The 26,375-nt window shown below is 37.5% G+C and overlaps 3 protein-coding genes across 3 annotated transcripts in view; all 3 read left to right on the forward strand.

Annotated features, from left to right (window-relative positions):
- The window catches only part of LOC308524668 (uncharacterized protein), a gene marked incomplete at both ends in the record, with an annotated part of 40,396 nt that extends 23,163 nt beyond the window's left edge, over positions 1–17,233 (forward strand). Inside the window, 2 exon segments of the mRNA XM_081099246.1 lie at positions 16,241–16,815; positions 16,818–17,233. Coding sequence (XP_080955372.1) covers positions 16,241–16,815; positions 16,818–17,233 — 991 coding nt within the window.
- LOC308524758 (olfactory receptor 4A5-like) overlaps positions 1–26,375 on the forward strand; it is a gene marked incomplete at both ends in the record, with an annotated part of 363,276 nt that overhangs the window by 125,050 nt on the left and 211,851 nt on the right. The gene's annotated exons all lie outside the window — the stretch shown is intronic.
- On the forward strand, positions 23,774–24,718 carry LOC308525205 (olfactory receptor 5D13-like; the record flags this gene model as incomplete). The annotated part of the gene is made up of 1 exon (XM_081099992.1): positions 23,774–24,718. The coding sequence occupies one exon, from the start codon at positions 23,774–23,776 to the stop codon at positions 24,716–24,718; it is 945 nt and encodes a 314-aa protein (XP_080956118.1).

Here is a 26,375-nt window from a genome sequence, read left to right on the forward strand (position 1 = left end):
GAAATTATAAAATATGGATCTCACCCCCAAATCTGTCCCTTCTGAGAATTATCTTGAGAAACCATATATATAATTACAAATGATATAGTACAACATATAATTCTTGTTTGTCATTAAAATTAAAGCTTGTGCATATAAAAGAAGGGTAAGAATATTGTGATCAAGAAAAACTGAAACTTTCCTAGTGATGTAGGTCAGTGAATATTCAAATACTTCCAGTTGGCTAAGTAGATATCCTGGCAGTTAGATTGACACACATGTTTGCCTCCTGCAAAGATTACTGGAGTGCATTAGCTTCTTTCTAAAGTGAAATAAAATAAGATTGAATAAACTCACCTGAGCGCAGAAGAATTTGACTTATTCATTTGCTAAAGCTTCTTTGCTAAAACTAATGAATTCCAGGAAAGTTCCTGCTGAGAATTCAACCTTTAAAAATATATATATGGTAACAAACCTGTGAAAATATTAACAGGAGTCTACATTGTGTTGTAATATATAAGGGAAATGATATTTCCTCTAATCTATTATAAATAAACGTGGAGATGACAGAGAAAAGGGGAAACCAAAAAGCTGAATCCTAGCACCAAGCAGTGTTACACTTATATGCCATCCAGGCCCTAGGGATGTTAGCCCTGGAGAATATCATTGAAGTATTGCCTTGGAGACCGCAGACAGAGCAGATAGATGAAGTAATGTCTCATGTGATATTTTGATTGCATATAATTTCTTCTAAATATTGGGCAATAATTTCATCATCAACTCTAACCTATCAATCTTTTGAAAATGTTAAAGCAGATGTAAAACATTTTATCTTTAAATACCTATAAAATACAGAAATGTACAAAAGAAAAGTCAACTATTGGTCAAAAATTTAGAGAGAACTATTCTCAACCGTGATTGTATTCCTGGTTTTTACCTCTCTATGTAAATATATATTTATTACTGTGTACCTTGATATAAAACTTATACAATAAGTATCATATTATTGTTATACTGCCTACTATCCTTTCCTTAACATTATATTGTGAGCTTCATTTTACATGAAGACAATTTTCTTAAAATAGTAGTTTGTATTACTCTTCTAAATATGAGTGCAGTAATACTTTAAGCAATAAAAAAAAGAAAATTAAAAAAAATAATAAATAAATGAATAAATATGAGTGCAATGCTACTCACTGCTTACATTTATTATTGACATTGAAAAACAACATTTATTGGATAAAGGACTTAAACGTAAGACGGGAAACCATAAAAATCTTAGAAGAAGCCATAGGCAGCAAAATAGCAGACATTTGTTGTAGCAATATCTTTACCGATACAGCACCAAAGGAGAAAATAAAGAAATGGAACTACATCAAAATAAAAAGCTTCTGCACAGCAAAAGAAACCATCAACAAAACAACAAGAAAGCCCACTGCATGGGAGAACATATTTGCCAATGTTATCACCAATAAGGGTTTAATCTCCAAAATTTATAGGGAACTCATACAACTTAACAAAAGGAAGATAAACAATCCAATCAAAAAATGGGCAAAGGACCTAAATGGGCACTTTTCAAAAGAGGACACACAGAAGACCAAAAGACATAAGAAAACATGCTCAACATCATTAATCATTCAAGAAATGCAAATCAAAACAACCATGAGGTACCATCTCACACCTGTCAGAATTGCTATCTTCAACAAATCAACAAACGACAAGTGCTGGAGAGGATGCGGAGAAAAAGGGACCCTCGTGCACTGCTGGTGGGAAAGCAGACTGGTGCACCCACTGTGGAAAACAGTATGGCGTTTCCTCAAAAAATTAAAAATGGAACTTCCATTTGACTTAGTAATCCCACTTATAGGAATGTATCCAAAAAAACCCACAAAAACACCAGTCAGAAAGAATATATGCACCCCGATGTTTATAGCAGCACAATTTACATAGCTAAGATTTGGAAACAGCCTAAGTGCCCATCAGCAGATGAGTGGATTAGAAAACTGGTACATCTACACAATGGAATACTACACTGCTATAAAAAAGAAGGCATTCTTACCATTTGCAACAACATGGATGGAACTGGAGAGCAATATGCTAAGCACAATAAGACAGTTGGAGAAAGATAAATACCACATGATCTCATTCATTTGTGGAATATAATGAACAACATAAACTAATACCAAAAACAAAACCAGAGTCATAGAAACATCGAATAGACTGTCCAATCTATGAGGGAAGGTGGGGTTTGAGGGGGTAAGAGATCAACCAAAGGACTTATATGCATGCAATGGACACAGAGTAGGAGGGTGAGGGCATGTGCTGGGGGGTGGGGACAGCCAGGGAGAGGTCAATGGGGGAAAAAGAGACTTATGTAATACTTTCATCAACAAAAATTTTTTAAAAAAAGAAAAATAACATTTTCATTTTCTATTACTTTTATTTATTTAGAAGTAATATTCATAAATATTATTGGATAAAAAAAGACACCCCCGTGTATTACCCATGTAAACACTCCACGATTGGCTAATTACAGAGAAACACCTGCAGTCCTGCTGCTTCTAATTGTCACTGTCCCATGGTAGCTGACAGTCATGCAAAAACAAGAAGCAGTCATCACTTTGGATGATACTAACCATGGGGCCCTAAAGTAAAGGCATTCGAGTGCCCTCCGCGGTCACGGATCTGTCTCTTGCTCCAACAGTGTTTGAAGGGAACAAGCCTAGGGACTCCCTCCCCTTCGTCCAGCCTCCAGCCACTCTCCAGCGTTTTATCCAGTCACCACTTTCAGAATCACCTCTGAGGAAGATGGCTGCCAACGGGAAGGCAGACTACAAGATAGTGCATGAGAGAACGAAGGGAGAGTGTGTGGTCGCACGGGGAGTGTTTGTTTGTGAGCTGAGGGACAGCTATACCCCAGGGGACTGTGGGGGATTGCCGGATGGGGTTCCCCTGACTGGGCAGAAGCCACTGCTGCTGGGATCCCTTCTGGAGGGACCTGCTCTGACATGGAGACCAGGCCATCTTGAAGGGGAGCGTGGATGTTGTTGGAAGCCTGAAAATCCCAGGAATCTACAACAAGGGCACCCAGCGAACAGCTGCAAACCCAGGAACACGGGTCCCCAGAATCACCTCTGAGACCAGCAAACACACCATGTTTTTTTCTACTTTAACTCCTTATTGCTGACAACCATGAGCTCCCAAATTCCTCAGAATTACTCCACCCAGGTGGAGGCTGCAGTCAACTGCCCAGCCAACCTGCATCTGCAGGCCCCTGACACCTACCTCTCTCGGGGCTTCTTTTTCCATCAGGATGATGTGGCTCTCGAGGGCATGGGCCACTTCCTCTGGGAGTTGGTGGAGAAGAAGCGCCAGGGCGCTGAGCATCTTTTAAAGCTGCAAAAACAGCGCGGTGGCCGCATTCTCTTCCAGGATGTGCTGAGGCCTCCCCAAGATGAGTGGGCAAAACTCAGGATGCCAGGGAAGCCGCCCTGGCCTTGGCGAGGAACCTGAGCCAGGCCCTTTTGGAGCTGCAGGTCCTGGGTTCTACCCGCACAGACTCTCAGCTCTGTGACTTCCTGGAGAACCACTTCCTGGGTGAGGAGGTGAAACTCATCAAAAAGATGGGTCACACCTGACTAACCTCTGCAGGCTACCGGCCCCCAGGCTGGGCTGGGCGAGCATCTCTTCGAAAGGCTCACCCTCAAGCACGACTAGGAGCCTGTGGAGCCCAGAGGCCTTTGAGGGGCCCCTCTGCATCCCCTGGTGTCTGGCTTTTTCCTGAGCCTCTTCCGGAAACTACTAGTCATTCTTTTAACCACCCTGCAGCCCTCTCCCATGCATTAAACCAAATGAAACAATAAAGGTTTTTGCAGGGGAAAAAAAAGTAAAAAGGAAGGAAGGAAGGATGGAAGGAAGGAAGGAAGGGCATTCATTAGCATCTGCCCAGGGAGAGCTTTGGCCACCTCCTTTCTGGTATGAATAAAACTCATATTGTTACCTTCATTTATAATTCTTTAAAATTTGCTATTATAAACACATGGAAATATAAACTGAGTGCATTTCATTTCAGTAATGTCTAATTGTATCAAAAGTCTTTTTTAAAATCATTCTATCAATTTGAAATTTTAAGAGCAATGAAAATGTAAATGGTTGAAGAAATAAAAAAGTTAATATTTTTAAAAAAAGAAAAATAACATATATATTGTTTAAGAATCTGCCATATCTTAACATATAAATATCTCAATCTCCTTACTTGATTTAATAGAAAGGTGTCAGCAAACTTTTACTGTAAAGATTCATCTAGTAAATATTTTAGGCTTTGAAAGCCATATAGTCTCAATCTTAACTCTTTAATTCTATGTCTTAGCATGCCTGCAGCCCTAGGCAATACACCAAAAGGCATGGCTCTGTTTATTTATAAATAACTAAACATTTTATTTATAAAAAGACAGTAGACAAGATTTGATTTTTAACTCATAGTGTGTCAACTCATGCAAAGCAAATTAATTACTTGATTGTACAACATCCAAAATTATTTCCAGTTCAGTAGGCAAATGTCCTTTGAGTAGTAATACAGGAACCTGGCTTATAATGTGATCATTATAATGTAATTATAATATAGTGGGAGAAACAATAATTTGCTTTAAAATATATTTCACTTTTCTGCACTGTCACTATGCATAAGTTGTTTTATTTGTTTTGTTTAGTTTTTTACTTAAACTTTTGTCGAGCATATTAAGAGTACTTCTCTTGAGATCATTGAATAATGTCAAAGATTTTTCCTGGTTGGCAAAATCATAATACGACTCATGCAGTTACAATAAAATAAGGTTTTAAGTAAATATAACTACTAAAGATAGAGAAGATTATTTCATACTATATAGAAGCTTCCCTAATAAAAAAAGATTACAATTCAAATGTTTGTGCATTCAATGATAGATCTTCAAAATAGGTAAAAAAATTTCCAGAGCTATTAGAATAGACAAGTCCTTCACCATCATGGGAGACTTTACCATCCTTGTTCAGTTGGTGAGTAAAGCAATACATGTCTAAGGGTATAGAAGTTCTAAATGATATAATGAACATATTTGACCTAGTTAATGCTTACAGAATATGACTTCCAAGAAAACCAGCATTCACATGTTTTTCAATACAATAGAAAATTTACCCCAATTGATCATTTGCTGGATTTTGAAGCAAGCCACAATGAATTTAAAAAGGCTCACGTCATTCAGAATATTTTCTATGACAACAATGAAATTAATTTAGAAATTACTAACTTATTTTTTAATTTTAACTTTACTGGATCTCTTTGCTTCTGAGTTTCTCAAATATATAGGACAGTGTTGGATTTAACTTTGCCATTAAATCTATTAATGTAATTAAATGTTCTGTTTCAATTCTGTAATATTTAATGTCCTATACATGACACCTTCTAACTATAAATGCATGCATATAGAAATGACACATGTGTGTGTCATATAAATAGGTAAATGAACTTTCAATTTTAGTTTGCTTGTTGCTTTTAGAAAGAATTGTATTTTTGAAAAGATTTTTATTTTTATACCAATATCTGTATATATTTTGAATCCACTTTTTACTTGTGCATTTACTTATTATAAGTGAATTGCAGTAAGCTGTTAATACGCTTTATTCCCCAAACTATGTGACTGTGTACGTGACCAGGCTAACACTGCTACACAACAATATCTGTAGCTCAAAATTAATAAGTGGAAAAATAAAGGTAAACATTAAAGATGTTGATGCTTGAATGTGGTCAAGTAATTCACCATCTTTGGACATTTGTTCCCTTATCTTTGAAAGAAAGGGGTGTGGAATGAATATATTCAAACTATGAACATTTTGCTTTCCATTGGTTTCGCTGTTGCTCTCTTTAAAGCAATCAATAGGATGAGATTTGAGTCTTGATTTAAATTGTGGTGTCACCCTGCCATCTAGTGGATGTTGTATTTGTATCGGTTGCAAAGGAAAGACAAATTCAAACTTCTGCTACGATTTTTGCAGAGGGATTTTGTAGTCGACTATTTGAAGAACAATCTAATTATTGTGTAATTCTGTTGAGAATAAGACCACAGATATATGAGAGCCTAAGCTGCAATACTGGGGGAAATTAATACCAACATTTTTTCTCATTACGTCAAACTAAAATGAATGAAAACAAGCAAAAAGTTGTCTCTTGCTTGAAATAATATTAGAATGGAAATTAAGAAATCCATACCACGTTTTTCTTTACTCTTTAATCCTTCCTGAAATATGTGCCATACAGGAGACCCAGCTTAGATCATGGAAAGATAAAGGAAAGTGTCTAATCTCATTATTTGAGAATTATCCTAGTTATACTACGTAGAGCACTAGTCATGTTTACACACTTCATACTTTCTATTCTCAAAGGTATTGTTATCTCTATCTCTGTTTCTGGCCCTATCTATCTATCTATCATCATCATCATCCTCTATTTATCCATCCATCACCTATTATCCTATTGGATTTGAGAGGCTATTTCAAATTACATTTCTTACTTTTCATAGTATGCTATATTTTTATACTTCAATATGTTTGCAAGAATGGTCTCCTCAGTTATACACAAGAATTAATAAATCTTGAATTAAACCAAATCCTATTGATTAGCAAGGTTAGAGTATGCCTATTTAATTACTATAATAATTACTTTTATAGGATGGGCAGTTCAACCAACCTGTCAGGTGTGAATACATTCTGTTTTGTTTTTTTTAATCTTGGAAATTTTTATTTGCCAGCATTTTATTAACTAGTGATGTGGTCATCAGACATTACTTGGCTGTATATTGCTTTCAAAAGGCAGTAAGAAAGTAGCTATTTAGAAAAAGGGAGTACATCAGGTTAGAAACATTATACAAAATGAGAATCCCACCACACGGAAATACGTGGCCAAATGTTAGACTAACAAACATCAAACAGGCTCTATTCAGATGAGAGCTCTCCATTTTGTTGAGAAGAATCTCCTCTCTCAGACTTCTACAGACACTTCATAATGAACAAAGAGCTTATTTCTTTGTAAGTTGAGGTATGACAACATAGCTATGTAATGGCGAGAAGCTGGGATAGGGTTTGACCTCTGAGACCAATCATCTTTGAAGTAGTGGTTCCAGCCAAAATAGAGGAAGCTTGGGGAGGGCAAGGCAAACCATGAAGGGAAGGGAATGCGAGGAGCCTGCTACCCACTTCACCACATGCAGCTCCAAGGGGATCTCCCTGCCCCACCCCCACCTCACACAGTTGAGAAGTTTAATGAGGAAGGAGCCTGCATTATTCATAAAATAATACCGTCCTTTCGCGTTGTTTTGTTTTTTAAAGTGCAGCTCTTCAAGAATTTCATTTTAAAAAAATCACCTGTCCTAGCAGGTGAGTTCACTCTTCTGCTTGCTTCCTTTTAACCCAGGTTTCTGATCCTCCTCATGCACTTGTCTGGGTTGTCAGCGCTCAGTCGGAAACACTGGCAAAACCTGGAAGAGGTTTGCCTGGCCGGTGCGAGTAAGGGCTTTGATGGCAGGTGTTCTTCCGTCATCCTTCTCAGGTGCTGGCTTCCAGTGACCATGATTCGTCTCAACTCGGAACCATGCTCCATTGAAAGGATCTAGAGGCCAAATGAATGCTGGGCCACTTCTGTTCCTGGTGACGACCGCTCCTTCCCCGGGGGCCAGGCCACCGACAATGTAATACACATCGGCAATAAGCGGAGTATGGGTCAGTTTGTCAACAGCTGCTTCAAAGTTTTCCGATTCGCCCAGGGTCTGCCCATTCTCTAAGAATTGCACGTCCACGGTCATCGACGTAAGAAATCCCCAAAGGGATAACCCAGATTCTGGCCATCGTAAAAGTGGCCTCTGGAGCCTTGAGCCACAATACTGGTGCAGAGTGCGGTGGGTTTCGGGCCAGGCTGAGGTTCAGCACGAAGCACATGCCTCGGATCTCATGGGTGTAGGGCTAAGACAGGGAGCCTTCCAGCTCCCCCACCGCCTTTTGCATCAATGGGTGGACACACTCGGGGGACCTTATCCGTGGGGCAGGAGAGTGTAAACTACGGCCTCCAGAGGGTTAAGAAGATGATTTTCAGTAGCCACATTCTGGGTTTTGAGAAGCATGAAGCTGATTTAAAAACAACAGGGTATTTTGAGAAGACCAAAAATGAAGTGATCTTATTGAGAGCGCTATACAAACGAGGATTAGTTACAGGAGATGGGAAATGCTGAGAGATATTATGAAGTTTCATTGTTTCTGTATTCTTTCTCAAGAGCCCTCTCCTTCCTTTTACTTACATTGAAGTTTATGTCTGTATAGCCCTTTCTCACGTCCTATCAGTGAAACTGTGCAACCCAGGGGCTATAGGAATTTTTGGGTACTGTGGAAAGTTCCTTTTTTGTTGTTGTTTTCTGTGGTTTTTAAAGTAGTGGGATGAATTCTTTCTCTTGAGGACACAGAAAACAAGGCCAGCCTTTCACATTGTAGCTTTGAAATGTTTGAAGACATTACTGAGAGTTCCCTTTTGTTTTTCTTCTGTATTAGAGACATCTTCAGGCCTCTGATGAGGTTATTAGATGCTGGATGCTATAGTCTCATATATAATACTAATGTTGATTACTTGACATTGCAAGGTACCTGTACAATTATCATTAGTTAGTAGAACCATTGGCTTACCTGCAATGAAAGGATGTCAAGAATAAAAAGTTCCTTTCCAAACTAAAATGAGAATGGGAGTTACCTCTTTCTGTCTGCATAAATAATTAGTCCAGCAAAATTAAATCCTGTGATTATAATATTAGAACCAAATTTCATTCCCAATACCTATACCTTTTTACAACCACAACCTCTTCATTATTCAACACTTGTCCTTTTGGTACAAAACCATATTACAGGGTTCAACAACTGACACAAATCCCTACTGCATCCCTTACAAATTTTGGCTCCTCCAATCCTCCAACCTTATCTTGTACTGCTACCTGCATAAAACCTATTTCTAATCGATAGAAATATGAACATCCAAATTCCTGCTTTGGTCCATACTATCTTCTCTGCTTTAAAAGTCTTTTTCTAGAAGTGGGATCACTGGGTCAAATGGCAGTTCCGTTTTTAATAGTGAAGAAACTCCACGTTGTTTTCCATAGTGGCTGCACCAGTCTGTATTCCCACCAGCAGTGGACTAGAAAGACAGACATGATCTAACTTACATGTGGAATCTAATGAACACAATACACTGATTAATAAAATAGAACTAGAGGCATGGAAACATGGAACAGACTGATGAATCTCAGAGGGAAGGGGGGGACATGAGATTAATAAAATAATTTATATGTATATATGCATTGCCCATGAACACAGACAATAGGGTTGTGAAGGCCTGGGGCAGGGAGGGAATCAGATGGTGAGAGTTAAGGGGGAGGGAAAAAAAAGGGGGGACATCTCTAATACTCTCAACAATAAAAAAGTCTTTTGTTTTTCTTTTTTGTTCCTGTAATCTATCTTAGTATAGTCTCGCCCCAAATTCAACGTCTTACTATGATTTTGCCAATCAAAAAAATCTTTGACATTATTCAATGATCTCAAGAGAAGTACTCTTAATATCCTCGACAAAAGTTTAAGTAAAAACTAAACAAAACAAATAAAACAACTTATGCATGGTGACAATGCAGAAAAGTGAAATATATTTTAAAGCAAATTATTGTTTCTCCCACTATATTATAATTACATTATAATGATCACATTATGAACCAGGTTCCTGTATTACTACTCAAAGGACATCTGCCTACTGAACTGGAAATAATTTTGGATGTTGTACAATCAAGTATTAATTTGCTTTGCATGAGTTGACACACTATGAGTTAAAAATCAAATCTTGTCTACTGTCTTTTTATAAATAAAATGTTTAGTTATTTATAAATAAACAGAGTCATGCGTATTGGTGTATTGCCTAGGGCTGCAGGCATGCTAAGACATAGAATTAAAGAGTTAAGATTGAGACTATATGGCTTTCAAAGCCTAAAATATTTACTAGATGAATCTTTACAGTAAAAGTTTGCTGACACCTTTCTATTAAATCAAGTAAGGAGATTGAGATATTTATATGTTAAGATATGGCAGATTCTTAAACAATATATATGTTATTTTTCTTTTTTTAAAAATATTAACTTTTTTATTTCTTCAACCATTTACATTTTCATTGCTCTTAAAATTTCAAATTGATAGAATGATTTTAAAAAAGACTTTTGATACAATTAGACATTACTGAAATGAAATGCACTCAGTTTATATTTCCATATGTTTATAATAGCAAATTTTAAAAAATTATAAATGAAGGTAACAATATGAGTTTTATTCATACCAGAAAGGAGGTGGCCAAAGCTCTCCCTGGGCAGATGCTAATGAATGCCCTTCCTTCCTTCCTTCCATCCTTCCTTCCTTCCTTTTCACTTTTTTTTCCCCTGCAAAAACCTTTATTGTTTCATTTGGTTTAATGCATGGGAGAGGGCTGCAGGGTGGTTAAAAGAATGACTAGTAGTTTCCGGAAGAGGCTCAGGAAAAAGCCAGACACCAGGGGATGCAGAGGGGCCCCTCAAAGGCCTCTGGGCTCCACAGGCTCCTAGTCGTGCTTGAGGGTGAGCCTTTCGAAGAGATGCTCGCCCAGCCCAGCCTGGGGGCCGGCAGCCTGCGGATGTGAGGCAGGTGTCACCCATCTTTATGATGAGTTTCGCCTCCTCACCCAGGAAGTGGTTCTCCAGGAAGTCACAGAGCTGAGAGTCTGTGCGGGTAGAACCCAGGACCTGCAGCTCCAAAAGGGCCTGGCTCAGGTTCCTCGCCAAGGCCAGGGCGGCTTCCCTGGCATCCTGAGTTTTGCCCACTCATCTTGGGGAGGCCTCAGCACATCCTGGAAGAGAATGCGGCCACCGCGCTGTTTTTGCAGCTTTAAGAGATGCTCAGTGCCCTGGCGCTTCTTCACCAACTCCCAGAGAATGGCCCATGCCCCCGAGAGCCACATCATCCTGATGGAAAAAGAAGCCCCGAGAGAGGTAGGTGTCAGGGGCCCGCAGACGCAGGTTGGCTGGGCAGTTGACTGCAGCCTCCACCTGGGTGGGATAATTCTGACGAATTTGCGAGCTCATGGTTGTTCGGCAATAAGGAGTTAAGGTAGAAAAAAAACGGTGTGTTTGCTGGTCTCAGAGGTGATTCTGGGGACCCGTGTTCCTGGGTTTGCAGCTGTTCGCTGGGTGCCCTTGTTGTAGATTCCTGGGATTTTCAGGCTTCCAACAACATCCACGCTCCCCTTCAAGATGGCCTGGTCTCCATGTCAGAGCAGGTCCCTCCAGAAGGGATCCCAGCAGCAGTGGCTTCTGCCCAGTCAGGGGAACCCCATCCGGCAATCCCCCACAGTCCCCTGGGGTATAGCTGTCCCTCAACTCACAAACAAACACTCCCCGTGCGACCACACACTCTCCCTTCGTTCTCTCAGGCACTATCTTGCAGTCTGCCTTCCCCTTGGCAGCCATCTTCCTCAGAGGTGATTCTGAAAGTGGTGACTGGATAAAACGCTGGAGAGTGGCTGGAGGCTGGACGAAGGGGAGGGAGTCCCTAGGCTTGTTCCGTCCAAACACTGTTGGAGCAAGAGACAGATCCGTGGCCGCCGAGGGCACTCGAATGCCTTTACTTTAGGGCCCCATGGTTAGTATCATCCAAAGTGATGACTGCTTCTTGTTTTTGCATGACTGTCAGCTACCATGGGACAGTGACAATTAGAAGCAGCAGGACCTCCAGGTGTTTCTCTGTAATTAGCCAATCGTGGAGTGTTTACATGGGTAATACACGGAGGTGTCTTTTTTATCCAATAATATTTATGAATATCACTTCTAAATAAATAAAAGTAATAGAAAATGAAAATGTTATTTTTCTTTTTTAAAAAATTTTTGTTGTTGAAAGTATTACATAAGTTTCTTTTTCCCCCCATTGACCTCTCCCCGGCTGTCCCCACCCCCCAGCACATGCCCTCACCCTCCTACTCTGTGTCCATTGCATGCATATAAGTCCTTTGGTTGATCTCTTACCCCCTCAAACCCCACCTTCCCTCATAGATTGGACAGTCTATTCGATGTTTCTATGACTCTGGTTTTGTTTTTGGTATTAGTTTATGTTGTTCATTATATTCCACAAATGAGTGAGATCATGTGATATTTATCTTTCTCCAACTGTCTTATTGTGCTTAGCATATTGCTCTCCAGTTCCATCCATGTTGTTGCAAATGGTAAGAATGCCTTCTTTTTTATAGCAGTGTAGTATTCCATTGTGTAGATGTACCAGTTTTCTAATCCACTCATCTGCTGATGGGCACTTAGGCTGTTTCCAAATCTTAGCTATGTAAATTGTGCTGCTATAAACATAGGGGTGCATATATTCTTTCTGACTGGTGTTTCTTTTTTTTTGTTTTGTTTTGTTTTGGATACATTCCTATAAGTGGGATTACTAAGTCAAATGGAAGTTCCATTTTTAATTTTTTGAGGAAACGCCATACTGTTTTCCACAGTGGGTGTACCAGTCTGCTTTCCCACCAGCAGTGCACGAGGGTTCCTTTTTCTCCACATCCTCTCCAGCACTTGTCGTTTGTTGATTTGTTGAAGATAGCAATTCTGACAGGTGTGAGATGGTACCTCATGGTTGTTTTGATTTGCATTTCTTGAATGATTAATGACTTTGAGCATGTTTTCTTATGTCTTTCAGCCTTCTGTATGTCCTCTTTTGAAAAGTGCCCATTTAGGTCCTTTGCCCATTTTTTGATTGGATTGTTTATCTTCCTTTTGTTAAGTTGTATGAGTTCCCTATAAATTTTGGAGATTAAACCCTTATTGGTGATAACATTGGCAAGTAGCAGTGGGCTTTCTTGTTGTTTTGTTGATGGTTTCTTTGCTGTGCAGAAGCTTTTTATTTTGATGTAGTCCCATTTCTTTATTTTCTCCTTAGGGGCTGTATCGGTAAAGATATTGCTGCAACAAATGTCTGCTATTTTGCTGCCTATTGCTTCTTCTAAGATTTTTATGGTTTCCCATCTTACGTTTAAGTCCTTTATCCAATAAATGTTGTTTTTCAATGTCAATAATAATTGTAAGCAGTGAGTAGCATTGCATTCATATTTATTTATTTATTTATTATTTTTTTAATTTTCTTTTTTTTATTGCTTAAAGTATTACTGCACTCATATTTAGAAGAGTAATACAAACTGTGCTATTTTAAGAAAATTGTTTTCATGTAAAATGAAGCTCACAATATAATGTTAAGGAAAGGATAGTAGGCAGTATAACAATAATATGATACTTATTGTATAAGTTTTATATCAAGGTACACAGTAATAAATATATATTTACATAGAGAGGTAAAAACCAGGAATACAATCACGGTTGAGAATAGTTCTCTCTAAATTTTTGACCAATAGTTGACTTTTCTTTTGTACATTTCTGTATTTTATAGGCATTTAAAGATAAAATGTTTTACATCTGCTTTAACATTTTCAAAAGATTGATAGGTTAGAGTTGATGATGAAATTATTGCCCAATATTTAGAAGAAATTATATGCAATCAAAATATCACATGAGACATTACTTCATCTATCTGCTCTGTCTGCGGTCTCCAAGGCAATACTTCAATGATATTCTCCAGGGCTAACATCCCTGGGCTCTGGGTGGAGTATAAGTGTAACACTGCTTGGTGCTAGGATTCAGCTTTTTGGTTTCCCCTTTTCTCTGTCATCTCCATGTTTATTTATAATAGATTAGAGGAAATATCATTTCCCTTACATATTACAACACACTGTAGACCCCTGTTAATATTTTCACAGGTTTGTTACCCTATATATATTTTTAAAGGTTGAATTCTCAGCAGGAACTTTCCTGGAATTCATTAGTTTTAGCAAAGAAGCTTTAGCAAATGAATAAGTCAAATTCTTCTGCGCTCAGGTGAGTTTATTCAATCTTATTTTATTTCACTTTAGAAAGAAGCTAATGCACTCCAGTAATCTTTGCAGGAGGCAAACATGTGTGTCAATCTAACTGCCAGGATATCTACTTAGCCAACTGGAAGTATTTGACTATTCACTGACCTACATCACTAGGAAAGTTTCAGTTTTTCTTGATCACAATATTCTTACCCTTCTTTTATATGCACAAGCTTTAATTTTAATGACAAACAAGAATTATATGTTATACTATATCATTTGTAATTATATATATGGTTTCTCAAGATAATTCTCAGAAGGGACAGATTTGGGGGTGAGATCCATATTTTATAATTTCATGCTTTCTGAAATGCCTATAACAGTGTTGAGCACAGAGTGGCTATAAAATGAGAAAGCCACTCCAGGTTAGATGTCCCTGGAAAGAAGGCAATGAGTGGGCACAGCACCTGGAGCTCTCAGTCAACAAGCATGTTGACACTTCATGGGCCTAAATGAGGGACTGTGAACTTTGGCCCCAACTCTGATGGTATAAATACAGAAGGCAGGAGGTAGAGTGAAAAGCTACACATGTGGAAAAGATATGTGCGTAGGAATGAGATGAATATATATCAGAAATTATATTTATCTTTCTTTAAATTTATTGGGGTGACGTTGGTTAATAAAATTTTATAGGTTTCAAGTAAGCAATTCTATGAAACATCATATGTATATTTCACTGTGTGCCCACCACCCAAAGTCAAATATTCTATTACCATTTACTTAATTCCCTTTACCCTTTATTACCCCTCAATCCCTTCTTTCTGTGTCCTTGAGTTTTTATTTATTTTTCTTGTTTGTTCATTTGTTGTTTTCAGTTTTCTATCCCACATATGAGTGAAATCATATGGTTCTTAACTTTTCCTGACTTATTTCACTTAGCATGATATTGTCAGGATCCATCCATATTGTTGCAAATGGCAGTATTTCATCTTTTCTTATGGCTGAGTAGTATTCCATTGTCTATATGTAGCACATCTTTATCCAATCATCTACAGAAGAACACTTTGATATATTCATCTTTGATGATGACTGTTTCCTTGTCAACCCTGGGATGCTCAGACATTGTTACAACAGCCATAGAGAATAAATATAGATTTTGGAAAAAGTGAGCAAAAATGTGCTCAGTTATGAATTCGCATTCAATGAGTTTTATGTGAAGTTGAAAAGTACATTCAGGAAATCATAATAAATGTGATGGAAGATCAAACCACAAGTATTAAATAAAAGGAATTTAAAGAAACAACTAAAGAAGACAGGTGCAAGGAGATGTGAATGATATGGTTATATATGTAGGAAACCTTTCAGTGCTGCCTGTGATCATGGAGGAGAAAGGCATGAAAACTGAGTGAAAACTATGGAGTGTTTAATTTCAGCTCCTAACAAGACCTAGAATTTTGCAGAATTCTACATGGAATGACTTTCCCTTTATACCTAGTGCCATGTTAGGTTTTAGTCAGCAGTCTGGAAATGGTGTTGAGAAAAATTGCTTATAATGACAGAAAAAGGCAGTTGAAGCATTTTGGAAGAGCATAAGACATTTAAAAAAAATCCATTGAATCCCTTTCCCCCCTAAATGTCCTTATTTTATGCTACTTCAGGAAGATTAGGTCCCATGGGATTTTACTATGAGAACTTGTTTTGTAGAACTCAAGATATGTCTCAGTGCATTGTGAGTTTACAGAGTGGTCCTGATTTAATAGGCAAATCTAACTTCTTTAGTATTAATATAAGCTTTTATCCCAAAGGGAAATTTAGAAATAGCTCTAGCAGCAATAGAGAGAGAAAAAAGAAAAATTGTAATGAGAATTTTGTTAGATCATTAATTTCCTTTTGAGTTCTAACTTTTCCTTGTTAAATTGGTTAGGCAGGGAAGAAATTATAGAAACTTATGGTATGTATTTCCTCCAAGACAAGCATTTTAACTGAACTCATATTCAGTTAAAAAGCTAGACTGGTCCTTCTCGTGATGTTAATTGTCTCTGAGGATACCGAGTCCGAGCATTTAAAATATAACAGAGAACTCTATTTTTGTTCTTCGTCTCTCAACTAACTTCTTTTATTATTTCACCTGCACAAATGTCATATTCACTCTAGAATTGTGATATTAGTCAAATCTAGCTTCTGAAATAATATAGCAAGTATTTTCCAAAACATTCTGTATATTCACTATGTCTCTCCACATTTGCTCATTTTAACCTGCCTTATCCAAATTTTGCTTCTCATTTCTCTGAGTCAACTTTCCTGTTCTGTCCACAGGAACCAAGAAAACCAGAGTGCTGACGTGACTTTCATCCTTTTGGGTTTCTCAGAATATCCAGAACTCCAAATGCCCCTGTTCTTGTTATTCTTAGCCATCTACACAGTCACTGTGCTGGGGAACCTGGGCATGATCATGGTTATCAAGATCAATCCCAAACTCCACACCCCTATGTACTACTTTCTCAGCCATTTGTCTTTTGTTGATTTCTGTTACTCCACAGTGGTTACACCCAAACTATTAGAAAACTTGGTTGTGGAAGACAGAGCCATCTCCTTCACAGGATGCATCATGCAGTTCTTCTTTGCCTGCGTATTTGTGGTGACAGAAACATTCATGTTGGCCGTGATGGCCTATGACCGATTTGTGGCAGTGTGTAACCCTCTGCTCTACACGGTAGTCATGTCTCAGAAGCTTTGCTCCCTCTTAGTGGGTGCATCATATTCTTGGGGTATAGCCTGTTCCTTGACCCTTACCAACTTTCTATTGGAATTATCTTTCAGAGGAAATAATATCATAAATAACTTTGTCTGTGAGCATGCTGCCATTGTCTCTTGTCTTGTTCTGATCCCTACATTAGCCAGAAGATCATTTTAGTCTCTGCCACATTGAATGAAATAAGCAGCCTGATGATCATTCTTACTTCATATGTTTTCATTTTTATCACAGTCATGAAGATGCCTTCAACTGGGGGGCGCCACAAAGCCTTCTCCACATGTGCCTCCCACCTGACTGCCATCACCATCTTCCATGGGACCATTCTTTTTCTCTACTGTGTTCCTAACTCCAGGAACTCATGGCTCATGGTCAAGGTGGCCTCTGTCTTTTACACAATGGTCATCCCCATGCTGAATCCACTGATCTACAGCCTCAGGAACAAAGATGTGAAAGAGACAGTCAAGAAGTTATTCAACACTACATTGTCTTGTGATAAATGTAAAGCTAGAATATTAATTATTTCACTTTGAGAGTATTGGTAAGAGTTATTCATTAGTAAATCAGTACATGAATCTATGGTAAGCTTGCAATTGATAGTCCAATATCTGTTCACCCTAATATTTAGTAAAACAAATTTAAAATTACAAATTATATTAGGGATGAAAGCTCTGATTACTTAAACTAAGTTTTTGATTAAAAAATTGGAGTGTAAAGTTTTCTGTGATAGTATACATGACCAAGTGATTGTCCAGGTCAATTTTCAGTTCAGTTTAAGCCATGTGAAGTGTGGGATTTTCGAGGTGATGTGAGCATCATAGCCTACAATGTAGTAATTTTATAATTTATTTATAGATTATTTTGGATGTTCAACATGCATATTATATAATCTCTGAATAAATATATTGTTTTTTTCAATATTATTTCTTTCACGTTTTCTTTTTGCTTTGGTTGACTTTAGTGCTAGGAACTTCATTGTAACGTTGACCAAATAGTAAAACTGTACATCCTTGACTTCCTGATGTAACAAGAAAAGCATTGAATATTTTATATTTAAAATGTTATTTGCTATGTCTTTATAGAACACCTTTCCCCAGATTAGCAAAGTTATGTTTTTTATTTGTTTTTATTTTTTATTTTTATTTTTTGATGAATGTTAAACTAAGCTACTTTTTCTTCATTTTAACTCAAACATTTTATTTTTTTTTATTTTTTTAAAATATATTTTATTGATTTTTTACAGAGAGGAAGGAAGAGAGATAGAGAGTTAGAAACATCGATGAGAGAGAAACATCGATCAGCTGCCTCCTGCACATCTCCCACTGGGGAATGTGCCCGCAACCCAGGTACATGCCCTTGACCGGAATTGAACCTAGGCCCTTTCAGTCCGCAAGCTGACGCTCTATCCACTGAGCCAAACCGGTTTTGGCAACTCAAACATTTTAATGTAACAACTTACATTTTTTTGAATTTTCTAATATCAAACCAATATTTTTTCTGAGAAAACAAATTTAAATGTCATATAATAGAATTTCCTATTATTTGATTAGATTAATGTGTCGATATTTTATTTGTTTTAAAATCATTTTTGTTTTTAAAATACAATTGATATACATTATTATATTAGTTTTTGGAATACAATCCACTGACTAAACATTATATAACTTACTAAGTGATCATCCTGATAAATCTTGCATTCATCGGACACAATACATAGTTATTAGAATATTATTGACTATATTCCCTATGGTGTACTTTACATCCCCATGACTATTCTGTAACAACTAATTTGTACTTCTTCATCCCTTCACCTTTTCATCCATCACCTCAACCTCCCACTCATCTGGCCACCACCAAAATGTCCTCTGTATCTATGAGTCTGTTTCCGTTCTGCTTGTTTGTTTATTTTTTTTAGATTCAATTATTGATATATATGTATTTGTTGCCATTTTATTGTTCATATTTTTGATATATATTATTCTTCTTCCTCTTAATGAACACCCTTTGGGTAGAGTAATCTTGGTTATAGGTATTTGCTTTTCATCACTTTTAATATTCCTTGCCAATCCCTTCTGGCCTGCAAAGTTTCTGTTGATAAATCAGCTGACAGTCTTATGGAAGCTCCTTTGTAGATTACTAACTGCTTTTCTCTTGCTGCTTATAAAATTCTCTGTCTTTCACCTTTGCATTTTAATTATGATGTGTCTTGGCTTGGTGTGGGCCTCTTTGGGTTCATCTTGAGTGAGACTCTGTGCTTCCTGGACTTGTATGTCTATTTTCTTCACCAGGTTAGGGAAGTTTCTGTCTTTATTTTTTTCAAATATGTTTTAAATTTGCTCCCTCTATTCTCCTTCTGGCATTCTCATGATGCTAATGTTGGTACACTTGATATTATACCAGATGCTTTTAACCCTGGCCTAATTTATTTTTTTTGATTTTTGTTTTTCTTTTTCCTGTTCTGATTGGGTGTTTTTTGCTTCCTTATATTCAAAATCACTGATTTGGTTTGACTACATCTAGTCTACTGTTGATTCCCTGTAAATTGTCAGTTAGTGTATCCTTCATTTCTGGCTGGTTCTTTTTTTTAATACTTGAGGTTCTCACTAAGTTCATTGAGCATCCTTATAACCAGGGTTTTGCATTTTGCAATTAGAAGATTGCATGTCTCAATTTTGTTTAGTTATTTTTTCTGGAGGTTTGTTCTCTTCTTTCATTTGAGACATGTTCTTTGTCTCCTCACTTCAGCAGCCTCCCTGTGTTTGTTTGTATGTATTAGGTAGAGCTTCTATGTCTCCCAGGCTTGGTAGAGTAGCCAGATGTAGTAGTTCTATAGGATCCAGTAGCACAGTCTCCCTTATCACCCAAACTGAGCACTGGAAGTACACTCTTGCCCCGTACAGGCTGTGCACACCCTCCTCTGCTGACTGGTAAACAGAATTAAATAAAATAGTGTTCTGCTTTCTCTAGCTAATTTTCTTATGAGACTACAGCTCTGGCTGACACCTAATTTGTACCCTAATGACTCTCTATGGAGTCCAGAAAGCCCAGCCAAGTGGTGCCCAGACTGCTGCCCTACAGAAAGTGTGATATAAAATATGTGTATTAGTTTAAGCCACTGAGTAGATGGTAATTTGTCAGGTAGCATAGAAAATTCATATACCAGGTAACATAGAAAGTTGCTAGCTTTGCGTCACTCTGGTACAGAAATTGGGTCCAGAGCTGATCCAGGGTATAGAGGTGTCAGTGATGAGGAACAGATGCAGTGTGGAACTCAAGCCAATCCTATGGGGGGAGTAACAGTGCAGACCCACTAGGATTCTGGAGCAAGGCCATGCCATTACAATAAATAATTCTATTCCCCATGATCAATAGCCTCTGTTGATCTCAGAGGAGAGAGGAATCAGGTGGGGGCGGGGGCTTGATGAAAGAAGGTGACAAAATTAGCCAAAGAACATATATGCATAACCCATAAACACAGACAGTAATGTGGTGATGGTCAGAGAGAAGGGGGCATGGGGGTTGGGTGGAGGTGGGCAAAGGGGGGATGTGGATATCTGTAATAGTGTCAACTATAAAAATGAAGTAAGAAAATAGCTTCTGTTGTGTTGGGTTCCTGTAGAGAGTATGGCAATGGGGAGTTGGTTGTTAAGGGCCCAGGGAAAACTTACATGAATCTAATTGGGTGGTATTTGGGCATAGTGAGACCAATGGATTGGTTGGTACCCAGTGGCTTTAGAGAGCTAAACATGCTTCTAAAATATATTTTTCATTTTTAAGATGGTATAGGCACAAAGAGATTATATTATTCAATTAGGTTAATATAAGCTTGAAAGGGTATATTGCTCATATATGGAAGATAACACATTAATTTAAAAAATAAATAAATGTTTCCAAGAACAATAATGATTATTTTATGTGAAATGAAAAAGGCATAATAAAAGTTATATTATTTATGCATGTCAATGCACGCATGCATGTGCGTGCTCATACACACACACACACACACATTATGCATAGAAAAGACAGAAAAATCACACAGCAAATGTTAACAGAAATGATCTCTGAATAGTTGCATTTTAGCTTATTTATTTTTCCATTTGCAGTTTACTTTAATCACCATATTTTCTACATCAATTTGTATATTTTATATAATTACATTTTTTAAAGAAATTTATAAGGTAAGCTTAATGAAGCATCATCTCCAGTGATTTAGAAGAAATTGCATTCTTATAAAAAATACATATAGGAGAGCATTCAATCTAATTTGTGAGTTTGTGATATTAAAAGAAATAATTCATTAAAGATTCTCTAGGGTCAAAATCCCCAAGGTCATGGAAGTATACATAAGCCATACATAAGTTCTGGGAGTCAGATTCATTTTCCAAATAAATTTCAATCTCTCTCTCTCTCTCTCTCTCTCTCTCTCTCTCTCTCTCTCTCTCGACATTAAGAAAGAAAAATGTTGCTATTGCAACAATTAAAACTTATTGTAAACTTCTTCCATATTTACCAACTTCTGTAGATTTAAAATAATTTTGAATTCTGAGTGGGAACTTCCTTGGAGACTATTAATAGCAAAAACCAGAATCTTCAGGTGAGTTGGTTTCAGGCTCCATGCTCCATCCTGTGTTCTTTCTCATTTATTTGGCATGAGTAAAGAAGGTTGAATACTGTGGGGTAGGCTTTAGGTAAAACTGAGCAGAGGAATTTAGATTTGATAAAGTAGCTACTAGGAAGAAATCAAAGTATTCAGAGCAAAGCCTGTTATGATAATCACTGCAATCAAGGGAAGAAGAAATTGATGCTCTCACAGTGCAGTCCGGCAGCAGGGAAGCTGGCTGGTACCCGGCTACCATAATTCACCCGAGAACGATTGCAGTTCGCTAAGCCTCCCAAAGGCACCAGCCTGCGGTTGTAAACAGAGGACAAGAAAGAGTCAGATAATAACGAGAAAGCAGAGGGGAAACAGAGACAACCTGCGGAAGCAGAGTAATTGGTGAATTAAGACAAATAGGGCCAAGGGGAGATCCCGGAAAGAGCGGAGCTAGACTTTGACATTCCAGATTGTACCTAGATATTCATTGCTGCCCACTTTCATCCTTGATCTGTTTCTTAGATTAAAAAAATAATATCAGGGTTTAAAAATAATACCAATTAGTCATAGTACTAAGGATAAAAAGAGGTGAGGATAGAGAAATCTGCATCTCCTGGATTCCATGATTACCAGATTTTGTGCTCAGTATATTAATATCATTTCCTAATTTAATTTTTACACACCTATGAAATATCTATTACCATGTCAATATTATTGATAAAGAAATTGAGGCTTAGACAATTCCAGTAATTCACCAAGGATCACATAGTAAATGACAAAGCCTGAAACTGAATTTAAATATACGTTTTCAAAACCATGCTTTTTAAATCATGCTGATCTGTCACTAACCCCTCGTGCCTGCTGATTCCCTTTTCCTCATGTAGGAAATACATGTTTGGAATGGCACAAGGGGCATTTAGCTATGAAGGGTATCATAGTTTCTTTCTACCTTGATCTGGTCAGGCAAAACTAAAATGGCATCTTTGTTTATGAGATTCATACTAATTGCCTTATATTAACCTGAACATTTCAGACATGTTCATGCTATTGGTTAATGGTAAAGGAAGGGGGAGGTGAATGGGAGATATCTGTAATACTATCAACAACAAAAATATATTTAAAAAGAAAACAAACAAAAACTTGTTGCAGGATTAAATGAGATAACGTGTGATTTATCATGAATCTTTAGTTGCAAAGGAAGGGAACCCAAAATAAACTGCAAAAGAAAAAGAAAAAAATTCGTTAAATGATTAAGGATATTTCTGCAGTTATGAACTGCTGTGAGTACAAGTTGCTTTTGCTTTCTCAAAATCACATATACTAATATAGCAAAGATTGCATGACTCCAGTCAAGATAATAACATATGTAACTGTAATCAAAACCCATCTACAATACTTAGAGTGGCAGGAAATTTTGAGGGTGATTATGTAACCATTGGTAACTATTACCACATTCTCTAGCTTCCTCTAGAGCCGTGGTCGGCAAACTGCGTCTCGGAAGCCACATGCGGCTCTTTGGCCCCTTGAGTGTGGCTCTTCCTAAGCCTTAGGAGTACCCTAATTAAGTTAATAACAATGTACCTACCTATATAGTTTAAGTTTAAAAAATTTGGCAATCAAAAGAAATTTCAATCGTTGTACTGTTGATATTTGGCTCTGTTGACTAATGAGTTTGCCGACCACTGCTCTAGAGAATATGAAAGGCTTGAGCAAAATACATTTTAAATTGCTTTCCAATTCAGAGATCCTATGAGCATTTAATGCTCTGATATGCCTAATAAAATTATAAAATAAAAATAATAGCCATTTAAAAGTTTACAAGGAATCTAGATCAGTATGCGGATGGCATCAATGACAGTGAGAAAAACACTTATGTAGGAAAGAAAACAGGTGTGTGAGGGAACAACATGTCAAAGCTGTAACTTCATTATTTTACCAGGTTGCCACATGGTTTGTAGAACACTAAGCCAATTATTATAGCTTCAGGATTCATTAGTCAAGAGCTTGAAGATCTACAGGGTTATATTCCTTCAATATCCATTATTTTTTCAAAGCTTGGAAATTCTTGTGGTGACTCACAGATGCTACCTTTCTTGTGATCCTCAGGTTGAACATTATGGTTCAACTCATGGTCTGTGGGAGACAGAGCCATCTCTTCATGGGCTGCACATGCAAATAGAACTATTATCGCCTCCAATGCTGTTTCGAGATGAAAGTTAATATAGCTTCTTTTGTTCTTTAGATTCCACATATAAGTGAGATCATGTGATATTGATCTTTCTCTGGCTGGCTTATTTCGCTCAGCATAATAATGGGGGAAAAGAGGAACATCTGTAATACTTTCACAATAAGGACAAAAAAGAAGTTAATAGAGCTTAATGTTTTTCCCTGCCACATGGTAACTGTTATATAAATGTACTGTCATTATTATCATTATTGTTATTTTTATCATTATTTCAGATGTTCTCCAGTAACAACCATGTTGTTAACTGAAGGAAATCGGAGTGCTGGAGCCACATTCACTCTCTTGGGCTTCTCAGATTTTCCAGATCTCCAGGCGCCCCTGTTCCTGGTATTCCTGATCGTCTACATGGTCACTGTGCTGGGAAACCTGGGCATGATCATGATCATCAGGACCAGTCCCCAGCTCCACACCCCCATGTACTTTTTTCTCAGCCACTTGTCCTTTGTAGATTTCTGTTATTCCACTACTATTACACCCAAGCTGCTAGAGAACTTGGTTGTGGAAGAGAGAACCATCTCTTTCCCAGGATGCATCATGCAGTTCTTCTTGGCTTGTTTATTTGCGGTGGCAGAAACATTCATGTTGGCCGTGATGGCCTATGACCGATTTGTGGCCGTGTGTAGCCCTCTGCTCTACACGGTAGTCATGTCCCCAAAGCTCTGTGCATCACTAGTAGCTGGACCCTACACCCTGGGAATAGTATTTTCCCTGCCACTCACCTATTTTCTCCAGGCATTATCCTTCTGTGGGTCTAACATCATAAATAATTTTTTCTGTGAGCACTCTGCCATTGTTTCTGTCTCCTGCTCTGATCCCTACATCAGCCAAGTGCTTTGCTTTGCCATAGCCATATTAAATGAGGTGAGCAGCCTGGTAATCATTCTCACTACTTACCTTTTCATCATTGTCACTGTCATAAAAATGCCTTTAGCTAGTGGGCGCCAAAAAGCTTTCTCCACTTGCGCCTCTCACCTTACTACCATCACCATTTTCCATGGCACTTTCCTGTTCCTTTATTGTGTACCCAACTCCAAAAACTCAAGGCTCATAATCAAAGTAGGTTCTGTATTTTATACAGTGGTAATTCCCATGCTGAACCCTCTGATATACAGCTTCAGAAACAAAGTTGTGAAGGAGAGTGTCAGGAAATTAATTCATCGCTCAATACAATTTTGTTGAAGATTTATATTTCCAAGAGGAATTTGATTTACTATATTGAGAATTGTTCAGTGCTTCTAGTAGAGATGATGATTTAAATTACTTAGGCAATTCACCAAAATTTTAAATCTCTTGCAATAACTACTTATGTGATAATTTGATTTCTATTCATTTCAGTGTGAATTATAAGTGAAGTGACATAGTGTTGTAGGTTCAATAATGTCCTATAAAATATCCATGTCCATCCAGAAGCTCAGTATGTGACACTATTTGAGAATAGGCTCTTAGAAGATGTAATTAAGGTAAAGATTGAGATGAGATTATACTGGAATAGGTTCAAATCCAAATGAGCATGTTCTTATTGAGAAAAGAACCCAAGAACACACACAGGGAAGAAGGCTTAGAAAAGATGGAGGCAGGGATTGGCATTTTGCTGCTACCAGCCAAGGCACTCCAGGAACCACCAGAATCCGGATGATGCAAAGGATTCTCTACTAGCATCTTCAAAGGGTGCATACCATGCCGGCACCTTGATTTCAGGCTTCTGGTCTCCAGAAGTATGAGAAAATTTCCATTGTTTTACACAACCAACTTTGGGGCAATTTACTGTAGCAACTCTAGGAAATTTACTTAACAGTAAATATGAGACCATGAAATCCAAATTTCTTGACTCTAAGTTGGCATGGTGAATTATTTTTTAAATCATTCTTTAATTCCATTTAAGCAATGGGAATGTTGGGGTTATAGATGAATTCTGAAACGTTATAGCTAGGAGTGTGAATATAGAAGATTAGCAATGAGAGCCTAGAGACACAATCTCTCAGATCTGGTCAACTTCTTGAGTCTCTCCACAGGGCCTCATGTACTTTTATTATAGTGTAGGAAGTGGTGTTAAACATGATGACTCTGAATATCAACTAAAAATGTTGATTTTATAGAAATTTCTAGAAGGATTACCAAAAATGAGAAATCTGTAGTTATTAATCTCGCAATCTGATGTGTTAAACTTGATTTTGTAATTCTATTTGTTAACACAGAGGATATCACAATATGTTTCAGAAATAGTTTGCATAATTTTGATTTGTTCTTAAAGGTTAACTTTTAAGTAATTACACATTTTACCTGCATGGCATATCTGCCAGACAGGTACAGCATTATTGCAGCTGTTTTGATTGAAATGTCCTCTACGTTTATTACTCATCTGCTGGCCTTAACCCGGTGTGTTGCTCTTAAATAAAACTTTCTGACTTCACTTTATACTATAAAGATATACCGCAAGTAGGGGAGGCCGGGGGAAGGTCAAGGGGGAAAAAAGGAGACATATGTACTACTCTTTGTAATACTTTAAGCAATAAAACAAAATAAAAAAAAAGACATACCACAAAACCTCATCTTATATGTGTGAGCAAGTTGGTAACTGTAAAACATAAAGTAAACGCATATTTTATTTGTAATTTTCTTCAGTTTTAAACCAGGGTTCCCACATAACTTTATCATAATATCCAGACTCGTTAAAGGGGATATAGAGTGCACAAAAGATGCATTCTTCTGTTTGCTCTTACCTCCTAAACCACATGCAATTCAAAAAAAAAAAAAAGAAGAAGAAGAAAGAAAAAGAAAAAAGTCATTCTTAGCAGTGCTGGTTTATAACCATTTCCTGGCTTTTGTAAGTCTCTAC

Source organism: Myotis nattereri, assembly GCF_964212035.1.
Source record: "Myotis nattereri genome assembly, chromosome: 9".
NCBI classification, from domain to species: Eukaryota; Metazoa; Chordata; class Mammalia; order Chiroptera; family Vespertilionidae; genus Myotis; species Myotis nattereri.